The sequence below is a fragment of the Phalacrocorax carbo genome, chromosome Z, assembly GCF_963921805.1.
Source record: "Phalacrocorax carbo chromosome Z, bPhaCar2.1, whole genome shotgun sequence".
Taxonomy (NCBI): domain Eukaryota; kingdom Metazoa; phylum Chordata; class Aves; order Suliformes; family Phalacrocoracidae; genus Phalacrocorax; species Phalacrocorax carbo.
Genome location: NC_087548.1, coordinates 84069250 through 84097083, shown reverse-complemented (window position 1 = coordinate 84097083; position 27834 = coordinate 84069250). Strand labels below are relative to the sequence as shown.

Below are 27834 nucleotides of genomic sequence, written 5' to 3'. Positions count from 1 at the left end.
ATATGTAATAAATTGAGTGTTTTGATTCAGGTTCCAGGAAAAGTGATAATGGGGCTGTGGGAGGGAAACAAAAGACTACCTGGTAGTATTCTAGCATTGCTCAATGATGGAGAGTAATCCCTTTCATCTTATTCTGATCTCCCCACTCAAGCAGCAACTATTTCATTATACAGGAATATTTTTATTAAATGGAAATGAAAAAAATTGTTTTTTGCAGATGTCCTGCCTGTCCAAAGTATGGTTAGGGAGAACAGACTGAGATTGAAGAGATCCTGCTCGTTGAGGGAGACAGCAGGCCAAACTGAGAAGAGAGAAGAAAAAGTTTGTTTACGGAGCAGTTCTCACCTCTCATCCACAGTGTTGGGGTTTTGTGTCCTCCATATTCATCCTCTTGCAGAGCACACATCCTGGTCAGCAGAATTTCCCGTGCAAAATAGGCATTAACCAGCTGCTTTGCCAGGGGATCTTTTTGAAGAGTGCCCTCCCCAAAAGAGGTTCATTATTTCCAGACTGAGCTGGCTGTGGGAGAACAGGGTCTCTGGGTGGAAGGCTTGAAGGGACAACCTCCAGGGCCCTCCTGGAAAACAGCATGGGAAGACCCCTTGAAAGTATTCTTTCTGTGCTAAACCCTGTAACTTGCAAATTTTATTCCAAAGCAGAATGTCGTAACTTCTCCTGGAATTATACTCTCTCAGCTGCAGCACGTTAAGGGCCAGGGTGAAGCTGGGAATCTGACAAGGTGGCGATGGCTTGCGTGCTCAGGCTGCAAGGGCTTGGGCTTGCAATCCTTTTCTGAGGGCAGGGAGGTGAAGGGAAGATGTTCAAGAAGGCTGAAATCTCACAGGCAAGTGAGGTTCCGGCTTTGGGGTGAGGGGACGGGAGGAGGATGGAGTGGAAGAGGTGGCTTCTAAGGGGGAGGAAGGTGTTAAGAGGGTGAGAGTGACAGCATGGCATCCTAATTCAGAGAAGGAGAAAGATATGTCTGTCACAGAACTAGTGTAAAGCTCCGGTTTCTTCCTGGTACCCAGGCACATTCAGCAGGCGGTTCCTGAAATGGGAGGCTGACTGCCTGATTTCCACCCTTAACTTTGAGCATTATGCATTTGCAAAATTCATTCAAGTCTCAGTTGTGTGCATTTTCCAGGACAGTATAAAGGTTGTAGCACCTTGTGAGCCTCTGTCTTAGAATACCCTAAAAAACTGAAATCCTAGAACCATTTCAGTGTTTCTTTTGGGATTTCAAAAGCCTGGAAAAAGACCTTATACAAAAGCTTCAGGGAAAATACATTTCCAGTCCTATGCTGATTTGTATGAGGAAACACTGGGCTTGACCAGAACTGAGTTTCATCATGCAGGACATTAAATTCTGGTATTTTTCTGGATATAATTTTTTTAAAAAAAAAAAAAGAAATATTCCAGCACCAAAGACATGAGGTCTAGAAATCCTTTGTTTTGGAAAGCACCAGCAGCTAAAGGCACCAGGGATGCTGTCTTGCATTCACATAAGCATGTGGACTTGCATGAGCAGCATTAGTCGTTGCTTCATCTGATAACAGAAATACATATGTATGTGTGTTTATTGTTCAGTCTGAGTACGTTCGATATTCATGTTTTTGCTATGAGTAAATCATTCCTCTTCTGTAGTGAGTCAATATACTCCTGTGATTAAAAACATAAACTGCAGTAAGTTTATGTAGATAATACTAAGACCAAAATGAAGGTGAAATGATTTTAATCTTCATGTAATTATTTAACTTTCTTATCATCTGCGTTTTTGAAGGCGATCCTGTCACCTTTACGATAATCAGCTAATAAATCCTCATGATTGTTACACCTTTATGCATAGCAGTAATCTGAACAAATTGGCTGCTGACAGCTGCAATAAATTGCCAAGAATGAGTGCTGTCAGAGAACAAGTTGTTTCTGTGAACATACAGGATAAGTAAATCCCATGTCAAGCAGTTTTATTCAGTTGAAGTTATTTGCAATCCAGTACAGCAGGATTTATAGCATTATTTATTGGTATGAAAAATGCGTGTTTATCTTTAAAATGACGTTGACTTTTACTCCTATTTTGTGCCAGGAAATTACTGTTGACTTCATCTATATCTATTTTCATCAGTATTTATAGATGCTACTATCTTTTTTCCATCTGATGCAAATTAAGAACAAAACAACTGGTGTATAGTATATTCATTAAAGCTATGTATTAATTTTTATCTGTAGAAAACTGAAATGTCCCAATATATTGTCATGAAAATTCAGATAGATTTTCTGTGCAGATGTGTATCGGTACACACTATATAATGGATGTTATGAAATACAAAGGTTAAATATTGAAAATTAAGTATTTAGGTTATCAACACCTAATCTGCTCTGTCTCTTTTTAAGTTGTTTTTTTTTTTTCACTGAAATTTGGATAATTTCACTGTGGGAGACCGCATGTTATCGGAGAGGACTGGGTGGTGCTCTAAAGCTCTGTAGGGGTACTCCAACATGCATATAAAGTTGAGTGGAGGTCTGTGTTAATGTTGACGTTGATGAATCTTGAAGTTTTCTCAATTTTGCAAAACTCTACAGAGACAAAATGGGTTCCTCTGGAACTGTAAATAGTACTCTATTACGCTGGTCTTTCAAATATTTTCTTCACATTGTGGTTTGAAAATTTCTGCATGTTGAAGTAACTTTGGAGGGATATTACTATTTTCAAAGTTTAAATATACTGGTCAACATGCTGTTGTAATTTGAGCTTTGAACGTGTGAGTTGCACAGCAAGTCTGTGCAAACACAGACAAGCACAGAACCAACAGCCTGTGTGTGTAAGAGTTTGTTGATTATACGTGGTGACTGAAGTTAAATTATTGCAGACGCATTTCTCTGTGTAAAAAGAAGGTTTCACCTGAGGCGTTAAAATCTAGGAATGCTACTGGCAGGCCTGCCCTGGACGGATCCCGAGACGTGCTGAGCCGTCTCCATTTCTCGTTGTTGTCAAAAGGAGTTAGATGTAAATACTGCATCTCAAAATTTGGCCTTCAGGTATTCCACACCTTATTTATTACCAGCTCTGCACATTTTACCTTCTTCTACTAATGCAGAGGCACTGCTGTTCTGCTAGGAAGCCAAAAAAGTTCAGTTTTGGCTCACAAATCCTCAGTAACTTTCCCTTACCAGATATTTTATTATTTACAGCTCTTACTGACAGTTGTTGCTGTCAACTGTTGCAAAATTGATCCCATTCCCCAATCTATTCTGAAATACAGAATGCCGAGCACAAGCTGGGTGATGTTTATGGATCCTTCTTCCGACCCTGTGTCCCCTGCGTACGGAAACGCACTCCCCTACACAAGTAAGAGTGGCAAAATAAGAGGAGGGGAGAAGGAAAAGCGGAAAGTCTGCCAAGATACGAGGAGCATGACAGTAAGCGTAAAAAGCGGTTAGGGGTGTAGACAGGGTCTCATGAGGACTTCTGGAAGGCACAGACTGGAGCTCTGTGCGCACTCTTGCGAAGTTGCTTCGACCAGCTAGAGAGGGGAGAACCGAGAGGGAAGACATCATGATCATGAAAGCAGTGCACTGGTTTAGCAGAGGAACGTGTCCATCTTGCTGCAGAGAAATTGCCCTGGTGACAGCACTAGCAGTGCACGTCTGTGGCGTGTGGCCGTGCCACAGGGATAACATATAAAATATCACAGCATAAAATAGCGGCAAGGACTTTTTTCTGCCTATGCGAATTGAAAATTAAGTCTGTACGTTTGTTGTGAAGGGTATGCTTAGGAAAATGTTAATCAGTCCTTTCAAAATACATCAACAGGATTTTGTGGCACGGACCGTATTTCTTTCAGCAAGCGATAAACACTTGTCCGTATTCAGGTATTGCTCAGCGACAGGTGAGGTTGTGCTGTATTTCCTGCAGCTCCCGTATTTCCGTGACCAAGACAGACTTACCCCAAACTGCAGGGCGCTCTCCTGCTTCCCGCGTGTCGCCGCATGGCACCTGGCAGCACCGCTTCCCACGCCCTGCCAAGGCCCGCGGCGAGGCCGCAGGCTCCCAACTTCCCGGGGATCCTCTCGGCTTCCCGAGCTCGCCACCGCACGCCCCCCGGTCCGCGTCCTGCTTAGCGGAGTCGCAGTCTCCAGCCCTTGTGGGAGCTTTCCTGGTTTTCGGTCTATCACCTCTATCCACCACCTATCACAAGCATCCTGTGGCATCTGTCGTTTTATTTCTTTCTCATTATCTTTACACTTAAAAACGCCATGCTCTGGTCCTTCCGAGAACTTCACATTACTGCAGTCCTGCCTTTTTGAGCCGTGTCATTTTCTGACGGTGCTTTGCAGAATTTCCCCTCTCCATTTGTTTCTTGGTTTTACTGGAACATTGTACTTTGCTGATAAAGGATACGGAGTCTCACAAATTGTAGCAGTTCATGCCTCGCTGCTTCTGATGTGTGTCCAGCTCAGTTCTAATTGCAGAATCGCACAGTTTCCTCTCCTTGGCATCCTTTGGAGCAGCATAGACCTGGATCACAGTGGAGTTAAAAGGCTGTCTTCCTGAACAAGTCATGACGATAATTAAGTTGCCTGGGTTGTAGCCAAGTGGTGCTTTTCTGTCCCTATCACTTAGGATTGTGCCAATTCCTCTTTTATGCTTTATTTTGTCATGTGAGAAAATGATCTCGCTATCTGCTGTCTCTCCCTTGCCTGGCCACCTGGCTTTTAAGAGGCCTTCTATGTCATGTCGCTACCTTTGTAATTCATTCATTAGCAAGGATATTTCACCAGGGTGCCAACGCGGTCTTACATTCCAGGTTCTGTTAGAACTAGAGAGGGGAGGTGATTTTTACCTCTTAGACATGCTGATAATAAAATACTACATATAGTTCTGGCTTCCACACTTTAAAAAGGATGCAGGAGAATTTCACTGGATCAGAAAAGTTACAAAAAGTCATTTGAGGGCTGTAGGAGATGTGTTCCAAGGAAATGTATAGGGAGCTGAAGGTGTTTAGCATATCAAAAGGAAGATCAAGAAGAGATATGATTATGGTATATGAGTACCTTCACTAGAAGAAAATACGGGGCACTAAAAGCTTTTTCAACTGAGTAAAGAAAGGCATGAAAAGAACCAAAGACCAGATATATTCAAATCAAAAATAAATCAGAAACGTTTTTCTAACAGTTTGGGCAATTAGCACACTGAACACAGTTTCAGAGAAGTGGTGGGTTCCCCTCGAATCTTCAAATCTTCCTCCATGGGAGCCGTACCCTGTTTCTGCAGCGACTTGCCTGCGATACTTTGGCACATGAGCTTGAGGCACTTGCGTGGCATTTCTCCCTTCTGATCTTGCAAGGCCTGAAAACCCAGACCGACCCGATGCCTGGTTCTGTTCATGTGCGGAGCTGGTGTGGGGGGACGTGCCTCCGTGCCTTCCCGAGGGCTCAGCCAGCCACCGGGCTGGTTCCAGTGCCCCGGCCCACCGCCGCTAATGCTGACACGGGGGTCAGGAGCAGCGGAGTAGCGCAAAACGCTCAAACTGCCCTAAAAGTGAAAATTCCCTGAAATGTGATTTTCTGAAATGTGCTTGAAAATCTCTCTATGGCGTTAATGGCTATTTTTGCCATAATTCGTCAGGCTGACCTCTCCACAGGTGGAGAACTTCTTTCAGCAGCAGCATGTAAATAGCAATTCCTTAAGAAACTGAATTGTCCAAAATTACTCTTACCTCTTTCTTTAAATGTGACAGCTGCCGTTCACATGCAACTTACGGCCTCAAAATGGCTGTCACTTTTCACGGTCCTCAGTTTGAGAATGCAGGACAAGAATTTCTGCCACCACGATGCTCCTTCTGCACCACTTTCTGGTAACATTCGAGTTCATCTTCATCCTCAAAGCATCTTTGTTCTCCATGGAAACAGTTGTAGGTGACGAATGTGTTTTGAGACAACACCTTAAATGATGTAAAAGTCATCATTGCTAAAGCTTTAAAGCTTGGAATACTTGTATATGCTCTCAGTGAAGTGTAAAGGGGTGTTGTCAGCTAGAACTTTCCAAAGCTATTTATCTTCAGCAGTATTTTGTTAACTTCAGTGCTTGCAAGGAAATCTAAGCCAAAAAGGAGTTTTGTGGGTTTCCTGCTGATGTCTGTAAAGGTTATTCTAGGATAGGGGTAGCGCTTAGGTAATGCCTTAATAAAACCAGGCTTCTTCCACTGTTTCAGTCCCATGCAAAGGTCTGGTGAGGGCAGAGTAGATCTAACAAGAAATGGATTCATTTCTTTTGCAGGAAAATTTGGTGCGAGAGCAAACAAAGTTGATTTTTCATTTAATGGAAAACTCAACTATTAACAAGGAAAAAATTGCAATTTTTCTTACAGTCCCTGTAAACTGGGAAGTCTCACCTTCCGGCTGAAGCGCACGTGCTGCCGGTGCGCTCGCCCCACGCTGAGCGCCCCTGGAGCCTCGGCACCTTCGAGCTAGGCGGACGCGAGCTGCGTCTCCTGCGAGGCCAGAGCAGGGGACCTGCAGCGGAACGTGCGGTGTGCTTTCCCCAGCCGTGTTTGCGTGGAGATGCTCTTAACCTAGATTTCCATAAAGCGCAATGGTGACACTCCTTAGTGGAATAACCCTAGTTTTCCATCAAATTATCTGTGGGCTCTTCAGAGATTTTTCCTATAAATCGGTTAAGGCTGTTGCTGGAAAAAGCTTCCAGATCAGCTTGCATGATTTTAGGAAATAACAAGCTGGTGACGGGCTGTTCATGGGGATATATCAAGCAGACAATAGAGACATATTTCTCAGGTAATCAGTTCTAGATGTGGTGTTATTAGGAAGATTTTATAGCTGTAAGAAGGGTGCACAGGTAGAATCAAATTGTCAGTTGCTTCTTTTAGGCTAGATAAAAAATAGGATGGGCTACTAATGTCACAAAGTGCTGTAACTTCAGCAGTTGGAGAACTTGGTGCTTGTGGCTCTGATGTAAACCCTGTAATTTTACAGTCATTGCATTTTTCTGATGCATGCAGGGTTTTTTTTGTTCCAGTGGGAGTAGCTTTTGTTGCCTATTTTTGGGTGAGGGGTGGATTATTTCTGCGTTACTTGTACCAAAATGACTTTTGGATTCTTTTACTGACTTTTGGGCTGGTTCTTTCAATGATCATTGGTTAAAGTTGCAGTATTGTTGCAGAGACATATTTTTGAGGGGTATCTGTTTTGAAATAAACTATCAAAGAATGCTTAATACCAGGGGCATCTTAACCTACTCCAGCTTTGAATGCTTGGTTGCAATAGTTGTTATTTTAAGGAGAGCTTTATAGTCCTCACTGCAGCCTAAATAAATATTTGGCAGCCTACGTACATGTACGAAACTTGTATTGGCCATCACTCTGCACTGACAGCAACAGCTTTATTCTTTCCTTACTGTTGTTAATTTGATTTCTCACTCCTTGTCATCCAAAGAGTTCAAAATAAAAGGTAAGCATTAAGCTCAGAATGCTATGTCAGTTAGAAATTTTTTTCATTGTAAAATCATTGAAACTTGTTACTGTATGAGCTTTGCGGTGGTTTAATATTGACAGCTGCACAACACAGTAAATATTTTTTTAAAAAAATTAAGAGATTTTCCTGTAGCAAATCTAATCTGCCTGTGATAGAACAGTGCCCATTTTGAGACCACGTTTATTCTCATAATTGGCTATTTCCTGCCCTTAAATGCCTATTTATTCATGCCCGCCACCTTTTTCTCAGTTTATTGGCCCTGCGGTCACCACATTATCTTTATCTTCAAAACCAATTGATATTTTATGAAAAGAGTTTGCTAGATGCTTAGTTTAGTGAGAGTGGCATATAGAACATGTGCTTGTCACATTAAATAATTGATGCTAAAAATAGAGTGTTCAGTGGCTTCACGGTATTTGGACTATATTCATTTACTTTATTTCAATATTGTTATTGTTTTTATTTGGAGTAATGAATTGGCAAAATATTACTGGGAGGTGCTATAAGTAGAAGCGTTCCAAATAGTGCTTTTTCGCATAAATTCCTGGGCAGTGGAAGCCGACGTTACATTTGACACAGGTGCTGAATTTCTACGTGTGCTCAGAGTTGCAATCTAGGGAAGCTGAAACTTGCGATTTATAGAAATTAAAATATTAAAACTTCTAATCCATGTGCAGACCAATTACTAACCGCAAGGTATTCTTGTTTTAGTTAGAAGCATACGGTCAGCTCTTGGTTAGCAGCGGTTCTGTTTTTCCTTCCGTGCTCTACTTTTCTTTGCAAAGGTGTTGCAGAGCTATCTCTGCCGGCCGGCGCGTACGGAGCCATTCTTCATTAGCTCAGTGTATGGTGCAGCCGGGGTTATTCAGGAAGGGATCAAGCAGGGTGGATTGCCTACAGACACTCTGCGCAGTTATAAGCAGTCCCTGCTCATTACAACGTGAGACGTCTTATTATATAGGGGGTTGTGGCATCAGATTTTATCCTGGGTGCCTGTATGAAGCTTTGACCCTGAGCCACGCTCAGCTTACTGCAAGAGAGCTGAGCCTTTTGGGTGGTGCTCAAGTCGTGTTTTTCTATGCTCAGTCGTGTTAACTCCATCACAATTAAGTCCACACAGATATTTTTTTTTTTTAAGAGAGGATTTTTACTGTTATTAGGTGAATGTTGTCAAAAACATTCACAACAAAACCTACGTTTTGTGTTCATACAAGGGGAGCAATTAAAAAGTGCGATTTGCATCTGAAGATGGATTTTTAAAATTCTCTCTGACGGCGCTCAAGTAAGGCATATTAGCTAAACTTGTCTCTAGTGTCTGTACATTCTTTTTCCTATTTATTGTTCACATGCATAACAGGTTGTAGCATTAAAAAAAAAAGAGTCAAGCAAACAGCGCGGGTTGAAGCTGAGGGAAATCCTTCCTGAAGCAGGGAAGGAATTTCTTGTGATTTGGTTTTTTGTTCAACTGAATGCGAGTAAGCCAACATGCTCTCGTTTGATGTGCAGAAAACCACAAGCTGATGGAGAATGTTCATTCCTAGGTGCCAGATTGACCTGTCAACCCTGAGCAAAGAACAAACCCACAAGCTGAAGATGCTGCTGGAGGATGGAGAAGGATACCTGGTGTTGCTGGTCACTCTCACAGCGTCACCTGCACTCACTGTCTCTGACCTCTCCACCAGCTCCCTGGAGGACCAGAAGGAGCGAGAGGAGATACTGAGGAGATATGTATGGAGTTCTTCTCTTTTTCCCTTTGTTTGCAAAATGTTTGCGTATATAAATAATAAGTATTGGGGCGGGGGGGGAGGGGAAGAAATCTAAATATAACCCTATATCCTTATCACACTCAGCCAATGACAGTCATTTAAACTAGTTACTAACATTATCATGGCTGATACAGGTAACATCAAGAAGGCTACAAATCCTATTTATGCAACAAGGTATTTTTTCACATAATAATTCAGGTATTTTATATGATCATGTGACATAAACAGTTAATATTAGTGCCTTGCAGACAATTTTTAGCAAGCACAAAATAACGAAGGGGTCACTCAGTGACTGTACGCTTTCTGGCGAGTGTTTATGCCAAACGGTTTGATGTGCCAATAGTTTTCGGCTGTTTTTTGAGCATCAACTACAGGGCAAGAAAACTTACTTTTTATCTGCACATTATGGGCTGGAGCAGTATTTTGTATCATAAAAATGATTGTTTTAAACCGTATTTCCATTTCAAAATATTCTGAGGCAAATTGTTTTCATTTCCCAGCATCCTCATATTACACAGAATCTCTGCAGTTTTGTCAAAGCAACAGAGAGGGGAGCTCTTACTCCAGCATTTGCTAACATCTGAATCACTAAAAGTAACTATCTCACTACACATGGAGAAAGGGGGGGGGGGGAAAGCTATTTCCACTTAAAATTACAAAGCTTTTATTGTACAATGCTGCCAGGTGTTTAGAAAGGCTTCTCTAGACACTCAGCCATTAAACCAAGCTCTGACTAACAAAGAGCCGCTTAATTTTTTTTTTAGATTTTAAAATATTCCTATTCCATGACTGACATCCTTTCAATAACTGAATTTAATAAAGATGTACCTTATCAGGCTGTGCAGATAACATGAAGTGCTAGTACTAATGCTGTACAATATTCTTCAAACAGATTAGCAGGATGTGCGCTTCAGCAAATTTATTCTGGCTATCTCCACTGAATCAGCTGTCTGCTAATGCTTGTACAACTCATACACCAATAGTGTTATCATAAACACAGTTTAATAGAGGTGACTTAGTGAGGCTAAACATAATATTCCTAAACCAACCGAGAGCTAAGGTATTGTGCACCATCTCTGAAAACTAATTACAATTAAGAGAGTTATTGCACATTTTGGAATCCACCAAGACACTCTGTGGTCATTAGAGTAGATCTTTATAAATATAATACATTTCTGATGGATACGTTTTTGAGGTGACGTACTTCTTGCTACCAAATGGAAGAACACCACGTTTCTGTGGATTACTGTGTGTGATGATACGGCAGTCAAGGGATACCGATGGTTTTGATAATTTAGTAGCAGTACAGAAGCGTATTACGACTGTGTATTATTAATCAGTTTTCCTAAATTCTCCATTTTTTGTCCCCAGTGTAAAGCATAATTATGTGGCGTTAAGACTGATCTATTTATTTCTGTTTCTTACATGTTCGTGGATAGGCGTTTTTGCTTATATTTACATTATTTTATGCATTTGCAAACATTTGTATTTTTGGAAGGTGTTCATATTGGAGAAGCATGGATTTCTCATTATGTGTTTTTGAAAATTGTAGCATCAATATACCTTTTTGATAAATTTTACTGTTTTTCTTAAGATGGCCAGTGGACAGCAGAAGAAAGAAATGGCAAGGATTAACAAAAATCAAAGAATTTCTTTTCACTGGTGTTTGATTTGTCTTTGGTATTCATATCTCTACTTCAGAACCAGTACAAAGAAAGAGTATGCATTTAGCAAGATATACTGTTCCCTACTGAGTGGCTGTATTTTGGGGTTTATTTTTCGTCCTCTTAAAAAAATCTAGCTTCCACTTGAGAAATGCATTTTGCACCCTTTCTGCAGCCAAAAACAGTTAATGAGGTGACCTTGCCATCAGATCAAATAGCCTTGGAAAATGACTCTATTACTGTCATTTAACCATTTGTAGCTGAACATCAGAGCCTTACAAATTAAACAGGCATTACTGTTTGAACCATTATTTTACCACAATTGTCTGAAAAGATTAATTCCTTTTGGGGTGAGGAGGGGGGCGCATTAATGGGTACAGACCAAGAGAGATTGTGTGACCTTTTCAGAACGGGTGTGCTGAACCCGCGGTCCCCCTTGTCACAGTTTAAAAACCAGAGGAGCTAGTTTAGAGAAGAAGTTGTTAGCATTCCATTTTTATTATGACATTTCACAGTCATCCGATTTAATGTCCCTTGACCAGATTGTCCACCGTGAGACGATGGGCTTGAAATGTTATTTAGAGCATTGATAAAAGGTGAGCAGTTCTAAGATGACAGCGAGTCATAAGGCTGGTGGTGTGACATTAATTTTCTCCATAACAGAGATGGAATAAGACGTCATGGTGACAAGCTGTCAATCAGTACTGGCCCCTCAGTGTATCTCAGTGCCATAGGATGGGGTATTGCTTCTCCCATAATAGAGCTGAACTGAGATGCTCTCCCTGACAGCTGCTGCAGCCATACAGAAAATATATTATACAGCCTTTCATTAAAAAAATAAAGAGGACTCATATCCAGAGCATTTCAATCTTTTCCCATCTATTGAGGGGCTGAAAAGATTCACAGCAAATCATGGATTCCTCTGCTATGGAAATTTCAGGCTTCAGAAACCGTGCGGGTTCTGAGGCCTTCAACAATAATCATAAATAAGAAGACAGAATATCATCTGATAAATCATTACTTAAAGTTATGTATTTAAAGTAACGCATTAAAGTAATTCGCTTCTCCCAGAGTCTCTGCTGTGCCATTGTATACACTTGCAGCAGCCTCTGCCGTTGCGATGTGCAGAGATGAATCTGAGCCAGCTGACTTGCTGGAACTAAAAGTTCAAAAATAATTATTCTGCGGGAAGCTAACAGAGGTGGCAAAGTGAAATACAGCACCGGTGCCTTTTTGCAAAATGAGCTTACCAGGGTGAGATCTGGAAAAAGGGGCACGGTACAGCGTTGCAGGCAGGGGGGCAGTTGCTTGGCTTGCTCTGTGTTTGGTTTTTGCTTTGTTTTCTTTCTGCAGCTTGGTGTATGTTTTGGTCATTGGGAAACTTGGGTAGAATGTGGAAAAATTCTTGTAAATCCTTTCACTTTCAGCATGGTCTCAGAGCAGAATTCTCTCTCTTGTGGTACCAGTTCTGATAAGAAGCTTCCAAACCTTGTTCGTTATTGCAACAAACGAGGGATGGTGCCAACATGCTTTTGAATTACAGCACTGCTATCTGTAACACCGTCTCTGCCACCCTCGGCTTGTAAGCACATAAGCAGGGGGTTGAGTGTGTGCTGCTTAAAGTTGACCATCAGTATTTTTAAGCCATATTTTGATGATTAACATACTTAAAATGATAAAAATTTATTAACCATTATCCAGTGATAACACGCATGCCTGCGTTCGTACGTACGTAGCATGCGGGGTACTGCAATTAACTGGGTTCCTTGGTTCAGTATACCGAGGTCAAACCTTCACTGTAAACAGTGAGTGGTCAGTTAGGGCTGATGGAATTAATATCAGGGTGTGATTTAACTGCTAGATTTGTCTTATTAATAATAAGACCAGGATATATATTATATGTCTAACATTTTAATGGATAGGTTATCTATGCATAAGCATACTCTAGTTTTTGCAAGCTGACATTTAATATTTCATTTAAGCATCACCTGTCTTTCTCAGATCAGTGGTGTTATTTATTCTGGTTTTCCATAACGATCGATTTTGCCTTCATAATAAATTAAAGAATTGTTGACTTGGTGTTTTACCTGATGTTTGCGTTTTCTAGAAATCTGGACATTATCATTAGCAGTGGGAAAGGTTTCACCTGTACTACAATAAAATTTTAGAAAAGGCCACAGTCATTAAATGCATTAGTCCAGATTTTAAAATACTTCAAAATGAAGGTACATGCTAGTATTTGTGAACAAGACTGGCAAAAAAACCGACTGAAAATTAGGCCACATATGTACACAGTTTAAAATTGATTTGAAAATCTAATTTTAGTCTCCTCTTTTGGAGTTCCTCCCCAAGGTTATCTAAAAACTGAATGATAATGCCAGGTTTGTTATTAATTGATTGCAGATTCAAAGTTTCATTCGATGTGCTATCATTTGAAACTCCTCAACTTTTAACTTATATTCAAAGTTAGAGCTTGAGAATCTTAGGCTATCACACCTCACTGGTGCAATACTCCCAGTTTGTTACTTTTAGTTATCTGCAAAAGTGCAGCAACAGAACACACTTTCCAAGCAGCTTTCTAAAACTGTGTTGGATGAATAAATGCAAGTGTCCATCTACTCTCTAATTTTTTCTTCCTCTTTTTATTATACACGGATATTGCAGAAATTTATGTTAAAAAATTATTTATAGTAAGAGCTTTCTGCCACGGAATTGGAACCATCTTTTAATTCTTTTTCATCTTTTTTGCACATGATTATTTTGAAAATTATTCAGTTGTTATAATCCTCTTTTGATTGTATTTGCTCTTGTTATTCGCAGGCTATCTGCAAGCTTACGTACCTTATGTGCAAGCTTGCATGTAACGGTCAGCTACGACGACAACAATATTGGCCCCAACTCACTGTTAAAGTATTATTGAAGCCACCAAAGGCAAAATGTGAACATAGATCTCAGAAAAGTATTCAGGGAGAGGAAGTGTTTTATTGTTTGTGTTAATTTTCTTAATACACTGCTATCATTTAAAATTTGGATGTTCATGTGCTATTAGGAGATTAATTCAGTAGAATTAGTGTTCTGTTTAATAATTCATATTCTAATTCTTCCTTTGCATTTTCCATTGGTAAGTTAAGTTGTGAAATACTGAAAGAAACACTGAGAGCTGTAAATTCTTTGGAAAATAATATTTAGAGTATGAGTACCTTAGAATGACACTAACTTACATCTCGGCTGGAGGGGAACTATTGGTATTGCTTTTGGTTTGTCTTTTTTGCAATCCTGAATAATGTTTCTTTTTATTATTTTTTAGAGTCCAATGATGATGTTCCGTAACTTGAAGGATGTGGGATTTCTTCAGGTGAAGGTCATCAGGGCAGAAGCGTTGATGGCAGCTGATGTTACAGGCAAGGATTAATTTAGTTTCTGTGACAGTAAATACCATAGTAAGAGCAGGCCCTTTTAGAAGTGAGAAAAAAAAAGGGTTAAACTAGAAGTTTATCTAAAGATTATTGTCTGTTTACGCAGTCTCACCTTCTACTCACGAAGAAAAAAATCCAGAGAAACAAACAAAACTTTTGTACACAAGGCAGCAAGTCATTCTAATGCTAGCAGAGCCCGACACAGGTTTTTCTCAGAAGGGTGAAATGTACACTTTTCTCCATCAGAGGTCCTGGAAAAAATACATAGAAAATACATCTTTTTTCTAGTAGATAAAAATATACAAAATTATCCAAATAAAAGCTGAATTCCAGAGGACAAGGCAAACGAAAGGTGATGGACTTAGATACTACTTTAAACTTGTTGCCAAAAGAACACTTGATATCTGCCAGATATTAGCAAGGCCGCTGTTGGTTTCAGACATTTCAAATAAATGCAGTTGCCTGCAACTGCTGCTTATCTGTTTAAGAAGGGAAATAAGAAAATATTTTTTTTTAATTTTCAATTTTATGTGATATAAGCTGAATGGATAATTTAACCTCTTGCTTTTCAAAATAAGGAAAAAGTATTTCAGCCATACCGAGCATATTTCTCGAGAAAATGTCCAAGTTATCTCCTGTAAGTACAATCACCTTCACACTGCACAGGTTGAATGGAGCAAAATGAGCTGTTTCTGTGTCAGAAAATAGCCATCTCTGCTTGAAAAAAAAAGGAAAAATAAGGAAACTCTACTAGTCTAGCTGGTGTAACTGCACTACTGCAATTTGGACATAAATGTTCTGTTACAGGAGCAGATTTAGGTATATAGCAACATACTCACTTTTTAATAGTTTTTTGTAAATTAGCATGAGTACCATATTTATTTTTTTTCTCAGGAAAGGTAGGAGAGCAAACATTTTCTTGCTGAAGCTGATCGTCCAGTTTGTGGCATGCAAAATAACAGATTCTGTTTTCGGGGGGGTTGGAGAAATGCTTCTAAAGATTCCTCTCTCTGCTTTGACCTTATAATCCAATGTGGTCTGAACAGAGAGAGAGATTAAGTTATTCAGGGGCAAATGGGATAATTCAGTCCCTGACCTCGTTCAGTCTTCGACTTTTCCAGATCAACATGTCATTTGTGCTGGGTGAACAAATTTTTTGGAAATATATTTGATTCAATTAAAGCTGTACAGAGCTACCAAAAATTCTGAGGTATTGCATTTCAAATGACACTCAGGAAGACAGGGAAGAACACTAGATACCTTTCTGTGTCCCACATACTTTGTTCATTAGCAATACAAAACATCCACATCCCAGATATGCATTGTAAGATGGCTGTGGATTCCAGACTTTATGGAAATCGTTGTATATTCTGGACAAAAATATGTGGTATTTTGAAAAGAGGACAAAGGGGGTTTTTTCTAGTTATTTTTAGTAACTTGGGGGTACGTACAGATGATTCATTTCAGATTAAACATTGAATAGTAATGTTGAGAAATACCTCAAACTAGTTCAGCTGGTGATTGTCAATAAAACATCTTCGCAAAAATTGTATAAAACTTGGTGCTCCACCTTTTTTCAGCGGAGCAATACTTACAGTGTGGAGTGCGCTGTCATTGCTGATGTAACTTACACGGCTAAGGGCTGCTTGTGTGAATAAAAGCTAAGGACAGTTTTTTTGTTCTTACTGTACTGTTTTTTCAGAGTTAATCCTTTGCCCTCCCCTGGGTCTGAAAAGTAGGTGAAACACCTGTATAGTACCTGCGTGATTTGCTCTGTTTCCTGTCTGCTGAACAGATCCCATTTCGCTCTCAGGAATCTTTTCATGCGAAGTAATAAATCAAAATTTATTAGTTTGGGCTGAACGGATTTTAAAAATCCTTAATATTCCATCATTAAGCGTAAGCGTAGATGGAAAAAGATTTCTGTAATCTTTTAAGTAGTCATCAATCTCAGTACAGTTGCAAGGGTTTTTTTTTTCCTTTCAAAATGTGAAATTTTTCTTTTGTTACCATACATTCATTGCACAGCATTGTAATACTGTATTAACTCTGTGTGAATAAAGAGCAATTGAGACTCCCATTGAATGAATGCGTAAAAGGCACAAATTACTTTTTAATGAAACCCTCAATTCTTCTCCTTTCCACAGAAAGCCCATAGCCTTGTTCAGCTGAATGCTACTACAGTAGGTCACTTCAGCTAAGCCCCTAATAAACTGTTGATAGTCAAGGGCAGTTTTCTCTCCAGTCTCAATAGCCCAGTGTTGGACAGTGCACTTCAGATCATTAAGGTTAGTACAGGCGTTTTTTTAAAAAGAGAGAGATTAAGGGTGGTGCTTCAGGCCTCTGTTTAAGCCCCCATCCCCCACATACACATGCGTCAAACAACATGCCAGGGTGGGCTGAAATTTCGGTGAAGCTTCTACCAATTTGAAAATGGGGTGCTGCTCAAATGTGCCATAACCGGGTTTTAAAAACACCCGAGCAAAGAACAAAGTGAGACTCCCCCTCGCTCAGCCCGCTTGCAAGGAAGTCTGGGAAGGGGAGGACTGTGGAGGTGTTCAGAGGTTCCCTACTGGTGCTTGGAAGCTCACCTTGATTTGGGGGAGAGCTGAAAAACAGGGCACCTTCCAGGACTGGGGCCTTTGAGAGAATTGCCAGGTCTCTGAGGAAAGAAAAACATCATCTTTCCATGGTGAAAAAAACAATTTCAGGGCTTCCACCAATGCAAAATCATGTTCTGTTGGGAACTGTGGTCATAGCAAATACCCCCTCCTTCTTGAAAATATGTATTTTTAATATGTTTTTTTGAATCTAAAACAAATGGAAAGACATTGAGCGTGGTGTTTACTTTTTCCTTGTCTTCCTGAGAAGAAAGTTTCATTTAAATCTTCCATTGTACTTATGTGAATGTAGCTGTTCAGTGCAGGGCTCTTTTTTCCCGAAATCCTCAGCTAAAAGAAGTTACATTTTCCCTTTTCCCCACACCTTTGCTTGGTTGTGGTTCCTCTGGAGGATGGGCCGACCTTCTCGGGGGTCCCACCTAGCGGCGTGTGTGCCTACAGTTTTACATGAAGAATTATTCTGATGGTGCAGTGAAGTGTAAGGTGCAATGGACTCATCACACAAGTTGGCCTCTGAAATTAATAGATATCCAGTTCACCTCGCCTGGATGAGTTTTGGAAAGCAACAGACCCTTCACCATGGCATAGTGCCAGTTTAGGCAATAGTCGGGTAGGTGTATTCCTTCTGCAGCTAAGTTAGGTATGGGTGGGTTTTGGTGGAAGGCTGCTGGCTTTGCCGGCAGTGCTTGCGTCTCCTCTACTGGGGCAGGTGCATTCCTCCTTCTCCCTTGTACCACAAAATAAAATTCAAAACCTCTGCCTTATTATTGACAAGAAGCAAGCAGGGTGGGAAAAGATGTGCCACAGGTTTGATCAACTTCAGCAAAAGTCCTATTATTTCAAGGAATAATAGTGAGCAACTCAGATTCATTAGCAGAGCAAAATCCAAGCTCCATGTGACGGCCTGCCTAGAAAACAGTTTGTTTTGCTGTCTTTGGGCTTTAATTAAGACGTGTTCAATTCTAGCCCCCTGGCTCCCCTCTCCCCCTGCCCCCACCCCACTTGCTGTGTCACAGACCGGCGATCAGACTCTTTCAGATGGTCCAGCCCATGACTTTGACCTTCTGCGCGGTCCGGCGTTCCCTGGGGAACCGTTCAGCTCATGAGGTCTGATTTCACACTTCCAGGATGCCTCGGCTCTCTTAACAATGACAGGGAGACAAAGCCCTTTAGAACGGGCCGCATGGGGACTTGTTTAAATTGGAAACTAGAGAGGAGTCAAGGAACAAGGTTACAGGCTACAGAATAGTGCTTTTAATAAAGAGCTCACAGCTCTGGTTCAGCTCAAAGAGGGCTACCTCTGTACAATTAATTGAGACATTTATCTGGAGCATCTTAGGCCTCTACTTTCTCACAGAATTATGTGATAAATATCAGCTAAGAGGCAAATGAGATGTGCATGAAATGAATTTTTAACACTTTGATTACTGTGTCTCCAGTCTTCATTAGAAGTAAATTTATTTGTATTTCTGACCTCATTATTAATCAATTGTCTGCGGGTTTTTAGGGTACCGTGATTTCAGAACCTGCTATATCAGACAGATTTTATTAAAGAGCTCAGACATATTTAGGTTTACAGTCAAAAGGTTTTCGGGCTTCTCCTCTGAAGAATAGAAACTAAGCATAGAAAATGAGGCAGAATTTTTTTTCTTCTTTTTCATTTTGATGTCTGGAATTCAGCCTCTCTTCTAAGAAAATTCCATGTTAAAATTTTGATTAAATTACTTGAAAGTAGGGTAAAGATACCAAGATGGATATATGTGCAGAATGTAAATGAGTTTTCTAAAATCTGTTCTACTAATATGTCCTAATACCACATGTACAAAAATAGTCTTTGAAATTGTTCTTCAAATGCTGGGAAATGTCAGAGTGAAGTATACAAACGTTAAATTCACAAAGGTATGGAAGCCCATGCATGTAAAATTGAAGGAATAAATTCAGAGGTCCTCTGGAACTATGGCTGCAGAAGTAATTTTCTCTGTCAATTAGTGCAACCAGATTTCAATATACACTTGAATTATCTTCAGAAAACACAGAAATCGGCTAGATGGGCAGTATTCTATGGCAGATAAAATCTCACCTGGTCCTATCATATAGGTCTTCTGGAGACATTGGTGGAATATCATGTGCTGCAAAATTTTTTTTTGAGAAAGTAGCAGTTTTAGGATGGCAAAATTAGGATTTAAAAGACATTTTTGGTTAACTGTAGCACTTAGGATTAAATGTACAGTGAAAGGATGACTTGTGATTATTAACATTATTTTTCTGTAAGTATTCTGTGGAAGTGAGTTTAACAGGAACGTGGCACTGCACCGGTAAGACACCTCACGCACTCACAACTCGGTCCGTTGCAACGTGTTTGCAGCGGCACTGTTAAAGAGGAATTATCATTTCCATTTTAAAGATGGAAAACTAAGAAAGGTTAACTGACTCAGCTAGGGCCAACAGAGCAAGTCCTTGTCGAAGCTGGCATTTGGCTTGGGTCCTGTACTTAATCCATTAGATAAGGCAGCTTCTCATGCTATTGAGCCATTTCTCCTCCTGGCCAAAGGTCAGACCGACTGCTCTGTTGCAAGCAGCTGGCTGGCAGGGAGCTTGGAACAACATTAGTGACATTAGTGTCTGCATGAGTGGCACTGCCCCCCAGAGTCATGAACTGGCTGTCTTGTCTTCCCAAAAAATAAAGGCCTTTTTTGGCTGTTGGTACTTAGATCCGTAATGGACAGGCATGGCCAGCAGTAGGGGAGAACCATAATAGCCTATGAAATATTCAAACAATATCTCAGCTTTCATAACCACGTTAAACTTGGTTGAACTCTGTGAAGTTGTGATTTGTGAACTTGACTTTTTAAAGTAGAAATGGAATTGAAATCTCATATTAAATTTTTAAGCTATCCAAAACGTATTTATTAGTCTTTGTGATCCTGGTTCAGTTTGGATAATGTAATTTGAACAATGCAAAAAGTCATGTAATACTTAGTTCAGAATAAAGTTAGTGATTTGCTTAAAATCTGTTCATGGTCTAGCCAATGACAGAGTTGGATTTCTGTCAGTTTATATGAGTTTAGGGACCCATCAGTGGTGGGTAAATGTTAAATGCCAATCTATATTTAGCCTGCCACATGGTTCCTTTTGTTGAGAAGACTGCTGAAGAAAGAAAACTGGGAAATTATGTGTGTCTTCGGACATACACCGAAGCAATGCATGCTTTCTGTAGATTCTGTAGAAAGATAGATATAGATATGTATAGAAGGATACTTCTACCATGGTAGAAGTATCTCCACAGGACTCACAGCGAGCCAGCCCCATGCTATCTGATGTTCCTTGCAAGTTAATCCCTCAGAAGGGCAGTAATTTTTTCAGGGGTCTGCCATATGCTTCTTGGCTTGTATCTACTCCGAAAAGCAATTGCATCAATGGTAGTTCCTTGTAAGAGTCGATGGCAGCTCTGATTAAGAAACAGAGTCATTCCACAATGACTGATGGTGATTCTGATTTTTTATTTTCTTTCCTACAAGCTGGATTTTTGAAGATTGAAAACAGAAAAGCATGATGGTTATGACTGTACACAGGTGTTTCTTTCCTATCTAAAACAGGGAGTCGTCTTACTGCATAAAATATGGATGTTTCCATACCTTTGTGTACTGAAGTCTCCTTTTTTACAATATTAACCGAATAATATGCCATTTTCTGGAGCAAAATGCATGTATTAAATTGAGTTTTATAAGAAAAGGACATCACAGTTTAACTTGTACAAAACATGTCAAACAAGAAATGTAAATTTACGCTTTGATGGCTTTTCATAGAGGAAAACTCCTATTTCTGTACACATGGAGCTAGAAAGTGAGTACAAAAGTGCAATTATGTTGAACTGAAGCCCATGTTTGGAAGAATTACAGTGCACCGAAGTGATTTTTTTGCTGGGAAAACAAACTACCAAGAATCAAAGATTTTTATTGGACAACTTCCCCCTCAGGGACCATTGAAGAACATATCTGTTTAACTTGTCCTGAAATACGAATTGTACTGTAATGCAGTTTGACAGCTCTAATATCCTGGTAAAGTTCGTATTTATACAAACAAAAGATACTTGCATCTGAACTGGTCACGTCATTCCATCCCTAGTCAAAAAGCAGAACTTTTGGAGTTGAATTTGAGATGAAGGCCAAGTTTTTGTTGTTTCAGCTGCCCACTAGGCTGGGCAGAGTCCAGCTCAGCCCCAGCCACGAAGATGGGCTGCAGTGGCATGTGCCTGAGACCGGTCCACCAGCCCTAGTACATTGGTTCACAAGGGCTCACAAGCCCCCTAACATCTCTGGGGCTTGCTGATGAGTTCCAGCATAGCGAGCCAGCTGATCTACAAATGTGGAGGTCCTGGGGTCTTTGCACTGATGGGAGGGGCCTTTCCCAAGCGTTTCCAGGTGATAACCACAGCAAAACTGTTAGGCAGTGTGGTGCTGTAGCTACTTGAGAAGAAAATTCAGAAGCTAAAATTGTGTGGAGGTTGAGGTTTTGCTGTTTCGATTTTCCAGGTACTTTGAGAAGCAATTAAAAATGGTCACTATTCAGGTCTCTTTTCTATGGTGAAAAAGTGTATTTTTTATAGTTACAGGAGAAAAAAGTTGATCCAGCAGCCAACGTTCGGAGCTCCAGATAATGAATCTGAGCTCCAAACTTTATTTCTTTTGTGAGGGACTTCCTGGGCTGTGGGGGGCTTTGAGTTTTTAAGCAAATAACAAGTAAGACCTCTCTAGTTCCTGGTTGGCCTCTCTCTCGTTGCAGAGCTGGACTTGTTTGAGTTGGTGGGTGTATAGTTCATCCAGGGGCATGCAGGTCGTTCTGAGAAATAAGGTGACAAGTAAAAAACTTTAGGTTTTAATTAATGTGTGTACAGTGTGCAGCACGAGGGACACAGTGCTGGTTGAGGAAAAATAATTTATGTAAATCTAAGTAAAGTAATCTCAGTTTCTGCTCTGCTCTCACCAACTGTCTAAAGGTTAAATGCAATACCGCATAGCACAAGCAAGGATATCTGTCAAACTAGATGCAAAGTGTGCCTTGATGAATAAAATGGGAAGCTTCGAAAGTAGTTCTTTAATTTTTTTCCAGTGGGACCTTACATTACAAAGTAGAATTCCTTCTAGGGGACATTCTAAGATAGTCAAGATCTGTAATGGGTAAAGGGGACAAAAAAGTGAGGGAGATCCATCGAAAGGGAAGCTGCTTTCCCTTCCAGATTATTATGGGTGTTATGTAAATTAGCACTTTATTTCTGTCATTTTGGGAGCCTTTAAGACTCTATATGTAGAGTCCAAAAAGCATGAGACATTACATTACAGAATGGATTAATGAGATTTGGTTTACTTCTAATTGAGGTTTACTGCAGGTCTGATTTTAGTCAGTGGGAGGGTGTCCCTCACTGGTTTTACTACATACTTGTCTGACGAATTCCTTCAAAGAGCACTAGGTGCAATAGTGATTAATCCCACTGAGGCCACGGGATTACTCCTAAGTGGTGTTTTTGTGGGTGCTGGGAGTATGCTTTTAATATGTAAGTGCCTTCAGCAGGTGGTGGGTCTTCTAGTCTTTGCACAGCACTGAGAGCACGTTTAGGGCCGTATGCAGAATCTGTTTGTGGATGTTCTCCTGATCAATAGAGTTAAGTACCTCTAAAGTCACTGGGAGGGTAGCTGGAGGCCTACGAAAGGCACAGAGCAGGGAGCTAGCTAGAAGATCCTCAGTAGGCATAGGGATTTGGGTAGAATTTCTTGACATATGGCAGGTGTTATACGGTGATCCATGACAGTTGTGATTTAGTATGTAGTGAAAGGCATACTTGTGGTGACAATTTAATTTAGAATGATGTAATTGAGCCTAGGCAGCACAAGTCTAATCAAAGGTTTTTCAGTATGCTTTTAGAACTGCTACATGGGCAACACATACTTTTCTGAACACTAGTCGTTGTTTTTTCTAAAAATGAGAAAAAACATTTATCTATCGCTTGTTTGAAATTGCTAGTTGCATTAACCAGACAGTTGTCTGAGGCTGCCTTGATCGGAGAATGTGTTGTGCTTAGGGTATGAGTTCTGAATAATATAGCTATGAATATATGTAAGTTCCTGGATTTCCTTCATCCTCGTAGAGACCAAGGAGATCTAAGGACAATGGCTTTTAATATTTTAGTGCTCTCTTAAAGCTTTCATTGGGAATGATCCCGTTATTTTGAAGACTTTTGCAATGCAGCAGGTTGCCGTGGCTGTCAGTGAGAGTTAAGATTGCACTTATTCTTTCTACTAATGAGAACTTGAAAGATGACAGATGGATATGAGTTTCACCAAGTACTTTTGCTCTGGCTTTGTCTTTCTGGATCATGTTCGCTTATTTGGGTTGGTATCCAAAAAAACGTTTGCACATACCATATGTTTAGCACGTCAGCAGAGAGTGTTGTCTTTCAGATACCCAGGCTGGTTATGAGTGTTCTAGCATATGGAAGAAGTGCCCATAGGCAACGGTGAAGGGCTTTGCAGATGGGAACTTCGTAGCCTCCTCATACAGTACGAACAGGATTCCTTAGAAGAGATGTTCATAGCCGGGAAACTTCTACCTCTCAGCCATGATATTTGGGCCTTCCCTTGTAACATTTCACAATATTTCCTTTTCTTAAATTTGGCCTTGAAATTTTTTCGTGTTATGGGAGGAGGACACATGAAATGTTGAGTCCTTTTGTTTCTGAAAACCGGTTGTCTTTGGTTGATTGAGGACCTCTGTGATTGATGTTACATATTATTTAGCTTTCTTAAGTGGATTGATATCCATATAAATCTATAAGGGGAGTCATTGAAAAAGTGCATGTCAACAGATGCAGAAAATAGATGAATGTAGTAAATACCTTCTCTTTGTTTACAGAAGATGGCCTTTAGACACTGCAGTGCATTTTTCTGTGTCTGTATATGATTAATAAGCACAAATCACATTGTACCATCACATGCAAATACAATTGATGATACTTGAAGAAAGGAGATAAAGTAGTATCACCTAGCTCACCTGCTGTGTCAGTTCTACCTTGTTATTTTACTATCTTCTGGGTGTTTCTTTTTCAAATACTGAAACCTAAAAAACTTCAGTAAATATTAATTGTTTAAGTTTCCGACCACCTTGTAGGCTTGTGAAGTAGAACATCAAGAAGTGAGATACATTCATCTCTGCCAACTAACGAATTAACCATTTTTCCAGTTTAATGGGAAAGATTCAGAAGTATATTGTTTTCTACAGTAGGTAAACATCAGCTCTAACTGTAATTCACAATGTGTTTAAAACAATTATTCTTTATCATTAAAGTTAATAATATGCACATTAACCTCTGATGTAGTCTGAATCAATACTGCAGTTTGGGAGATGTGACCCCTGGACAGCTTTGTCTAAATATTGATTTCATTGTCATTTGTATAAGGTATGAAACAAATTATATGCCTCCCTAATATCATTAATGTAGCCCCATTGAGCTACTCAATTTGTGGCTTCTTATAACGCATGACAAAGCATTACGGAGTTATTGAAGACATTGTGAAATACAATTGCTTAGCATGCTAGATTTGATTGTGGAAGGCCAATGCCAACACTCAATAACTTTCAAACACTTTGCTGTCCAAAGAAAGTGCAAAGACAAGAATGAGCCACTTCGTAGTATGCAGCTCAGTTGCTAATTTCCATCAGAACAAATTTCCTTGGTTTCTGGGAGCAACAATTCATTCTGCAGCTTTCTACGTATATATTTGTAGCCTTATGTGAAAATAACACACACACTTGTATTCTGTGCCAAAGGCAAATGTTGTTCACTTGATTACTGGAGGAAACCAAAATAGGTAGGAGGGATAGCATCTCTCTGTCTTGTCCAGCATTTATAGTGGTTGTCATTACTGTCGTAATTCGAAATATGAGCTAAATAACTTACTCCACACTGTGATTTCTCCCCTTTATTGTCTCTTTATTGCAGCTCTCTTCTCACCATGCCCCTCATGTTTTCATTACTGCTCCTTCCGTCATAGCTCTTCCTCAGACCTTCCTCACAATGCCTTCTTACCCTTCCAGGAAATTTAAGGGTTGCCCCAAAACCCTGGAGGTGTCAATCTTCCCTTCCTTTGCTTCCTCCCTCTCCGAGAGCTCCTTTTTTACGCAAGCAAACTGTTGTTTGGCACGAGACTGGGGTGTCTACTTTCTTTCTTCTCCTTTCCAAATACAAACCTTGGCCTTGTGGACATCTAAGCAAAAGCATAGTACTCATGTCTTCCCCCTAGACTTCCAGTCAGGATGATTTTTCATGTTCTTTGCTTGGTATCGAGGCACGGCTCACCTGCTGTCGTTGGCTGTAAGCTGCTTATTTCACATTCAGGGGCCCCCACACGCACACACTTCCTCTCCCCATTCTTTTTCTTTAGCTTAAAAAAAAAAATCAACTCCCACATCCAGTCTAGGATACCACTTCCATTATCTACATATTACACTTTCAAAGCAGCATCTTCATACTTTCTCCTGTGGTGGCTTTCATGCTGAGGGACCTTCTTGTAAATATATGCAAAGCTACTTCATTGTGCTTTAATGTATACAAAAAATCTCAACCACGTTTGAGCTTCTGCTGTGCTGAGACTACAGCCCATCATTCCAGCTGATATCGTCTCATTGTTTAATTGTACTTGCCCATTTTCTCTGCTGTTAGGCTTTTATCTGAAGCTGTCTTTAAGGCTTTTTGATTTTGGGGAAAGGATCTGTACAGCGTGAAACATGTAGGGCATAGTAATCTTTGGATAAGTATCATAGGTGTTATGTTATTACAAATAATACGGAATAATAAATTTCCTACATATCAAAATGCTCTAATTATGTTATCGTTACAGTCAATGCAGGATTGGTGCCATTAAAGTAAAGTTCTCTTAGCTGTCTCAGAAGGGTGCTCGGCACCTTTTAGGAACATGCTGGTTTTTCATCAGAAAAGTCTGTATGGTGGTTTGTTTCTTTTCTTTTCTTTTCTTTTTATTTTTAAAGACAAAAAAAGATGTGCTTTTAGTGAAGAAGGTTAATAGATTACGGAGATGAACAGACCGTTATGATCATCTTGCATATAATGCAGACCATAGGACTTCCCTAAATTAACTCCTGAGAGAATTACAGTGCAGCTTAGGAAAGAAAACAAAACAAAACAAAACAAAACAAAACAAAACAAAACAAAAACCTGCAACAACAACCCCCCTAATTTTTATTTAAACCTTGCTCATGGTGTTTTTTCTTAGTTCATAAATTTTGTTCCAAATATTCTCTTACAGGTAAAAGTGACCCATTTTGTGTAGTTGAATTGAATAATGACAGACTTCTGACACATACCATCTACAAGAACCTCAATCCAGAATGGAACAAAATCTTCACATTGTAGGTGTTTGGATTTTCTGAGTGTTTTTGGGGGGGAGGGGGGTTGGGGTGCCTTGGGTGGGGGGGTGTTTTGAAGGGGGTGTACGTGTGAATCAAAGATACCTGCTGCCGGTTCTGAAGGAGGATAGTGATGACATACTGATATATCTAAACCAAACAGCTGAATATTTTTTTGAGGAATAAAAACATGAACAAAATAGCAAAGATAAAAAGGTAAAGGTAAAAAAGCCAGGTCTGTTTCTTGGAAACCAGGTATAAGTAACGCTAAGCACTCCACACTCCTGCCAGCTTCAGTGAGAGTTTTGGGTGGAAAAAAGAATACCGTGATTATGACCTTCATTAAAATGTGGCTGTTAACTTTAATGACTATTCAATAACTATATAAAGCAAGGAATTTTAAATTCATTCATGCTGCTCTGAATTACGATCAGACACTTTCACTTGTTCTTTCCATTCACCAACTGCACTTTTCACAATACCATCTAGCATCAAACTAGGACCAAGCTGCTACTGGGTAAAATGCAGTCTTAAACATTTAGTTTATTGGGAAGCGCTGCGGTCGGGCTTCTTTATCCTTGTCTTATTCTGAAGACAGTGAGAGGCTCTGAGAAAACAGAAGAAGGTGTTCCACAAACAAAATGTGCCTGTTATTTGTCTTGCTCACTTGCCTCCTCTTTCTCCCCGTGTCTCTCTGTCTGACGGCAGTGTGACACCAACGAGCAGAAATCTGATCAGCTGCAGGCTTCCCTGCTGCCGAAGTCAGCTAACAATCCACTGCAAAGCCAGCAGCAGCTTTAGCTTTGCGTGCACTTGGTTCACTCTGTCATAAATGAAAATACTGTGTTTCGCCCTTGATCTCAAAACAAAGTCTGACTTAAATTTTCTTTTTTTTTCCCCCCCCCCCTCTAAATTTGTCGTTCATACGTTTGGCATCCGTAGCTTTTCTTGCCCTGCAGTGAGCTCTCAGGAATGAACTCGGAACAAAAGACAAGAATCTCACAACAGTTGTACTTCTCGTTAGCTTATTAACGTAGTTCTCATTTATGTATCTGCAAAACCACGCTAAATTCTTCATTAATTTATTTTTAATGATCCACTAATAGAGCCAATAAGTAATCAACCTCTACTGCTCGACAGTGTTTTCTGCATAAGAAATTGCCTGGTTTTATAGAGGACAAAAGACTAATCAGGAATCAAATAGAAAAACTCAAAAGGCCTTCAAGGAGAGTTTTCACCTCTCTTCTATGTATATTTGCATTGACTATTTTATTTATCCTCAGATTTGTTAATTAATTCTGGGCTAGCAATCCAGTTTCATCTGGAGGCATATATTTTACTGAAGTTAAACCGCTTTGCTTGAATTCATATTTCCTGGATCAGCCATTTGATCAAAGAAAAGTTCTCTCGAACAATTCTGGTTTTTTTCTCTGAATAAGGAAAGTGAATTTGAGAGTTTACA

At 40.0% G+C, this 27834-nt stretch overlaps 1 protein-coding gene across 2 annotated transcripts in view; it reads left to right on the top strand.

The window, feature by feature from the left end:
- The window catches only part of MCTP1 (multiple C2 and transmembrane domain containing 1), a 287955-nt gene that overhangs the window by 161090 nt on the left and 99031 nt on the right, over positions 1-27834 (top strand). For both annotated transcript variants that reach the window (XM_064438587.1, XM_064438588.1), the window contains 3 exons: positions 9030-9216; positions 14226-14319; positions 26273-26375. In XM_064438587.1, coding sequence (XP_064294657.1) covers positions 9030-9216; positions 14226-14319; positions 26273-26375 — 384 coding nt within the window. The remainder of the gene's footprint in view (positions 1-9029; positions 9217-14225; positions 14320-26272; positions 26376-27834) is intronic.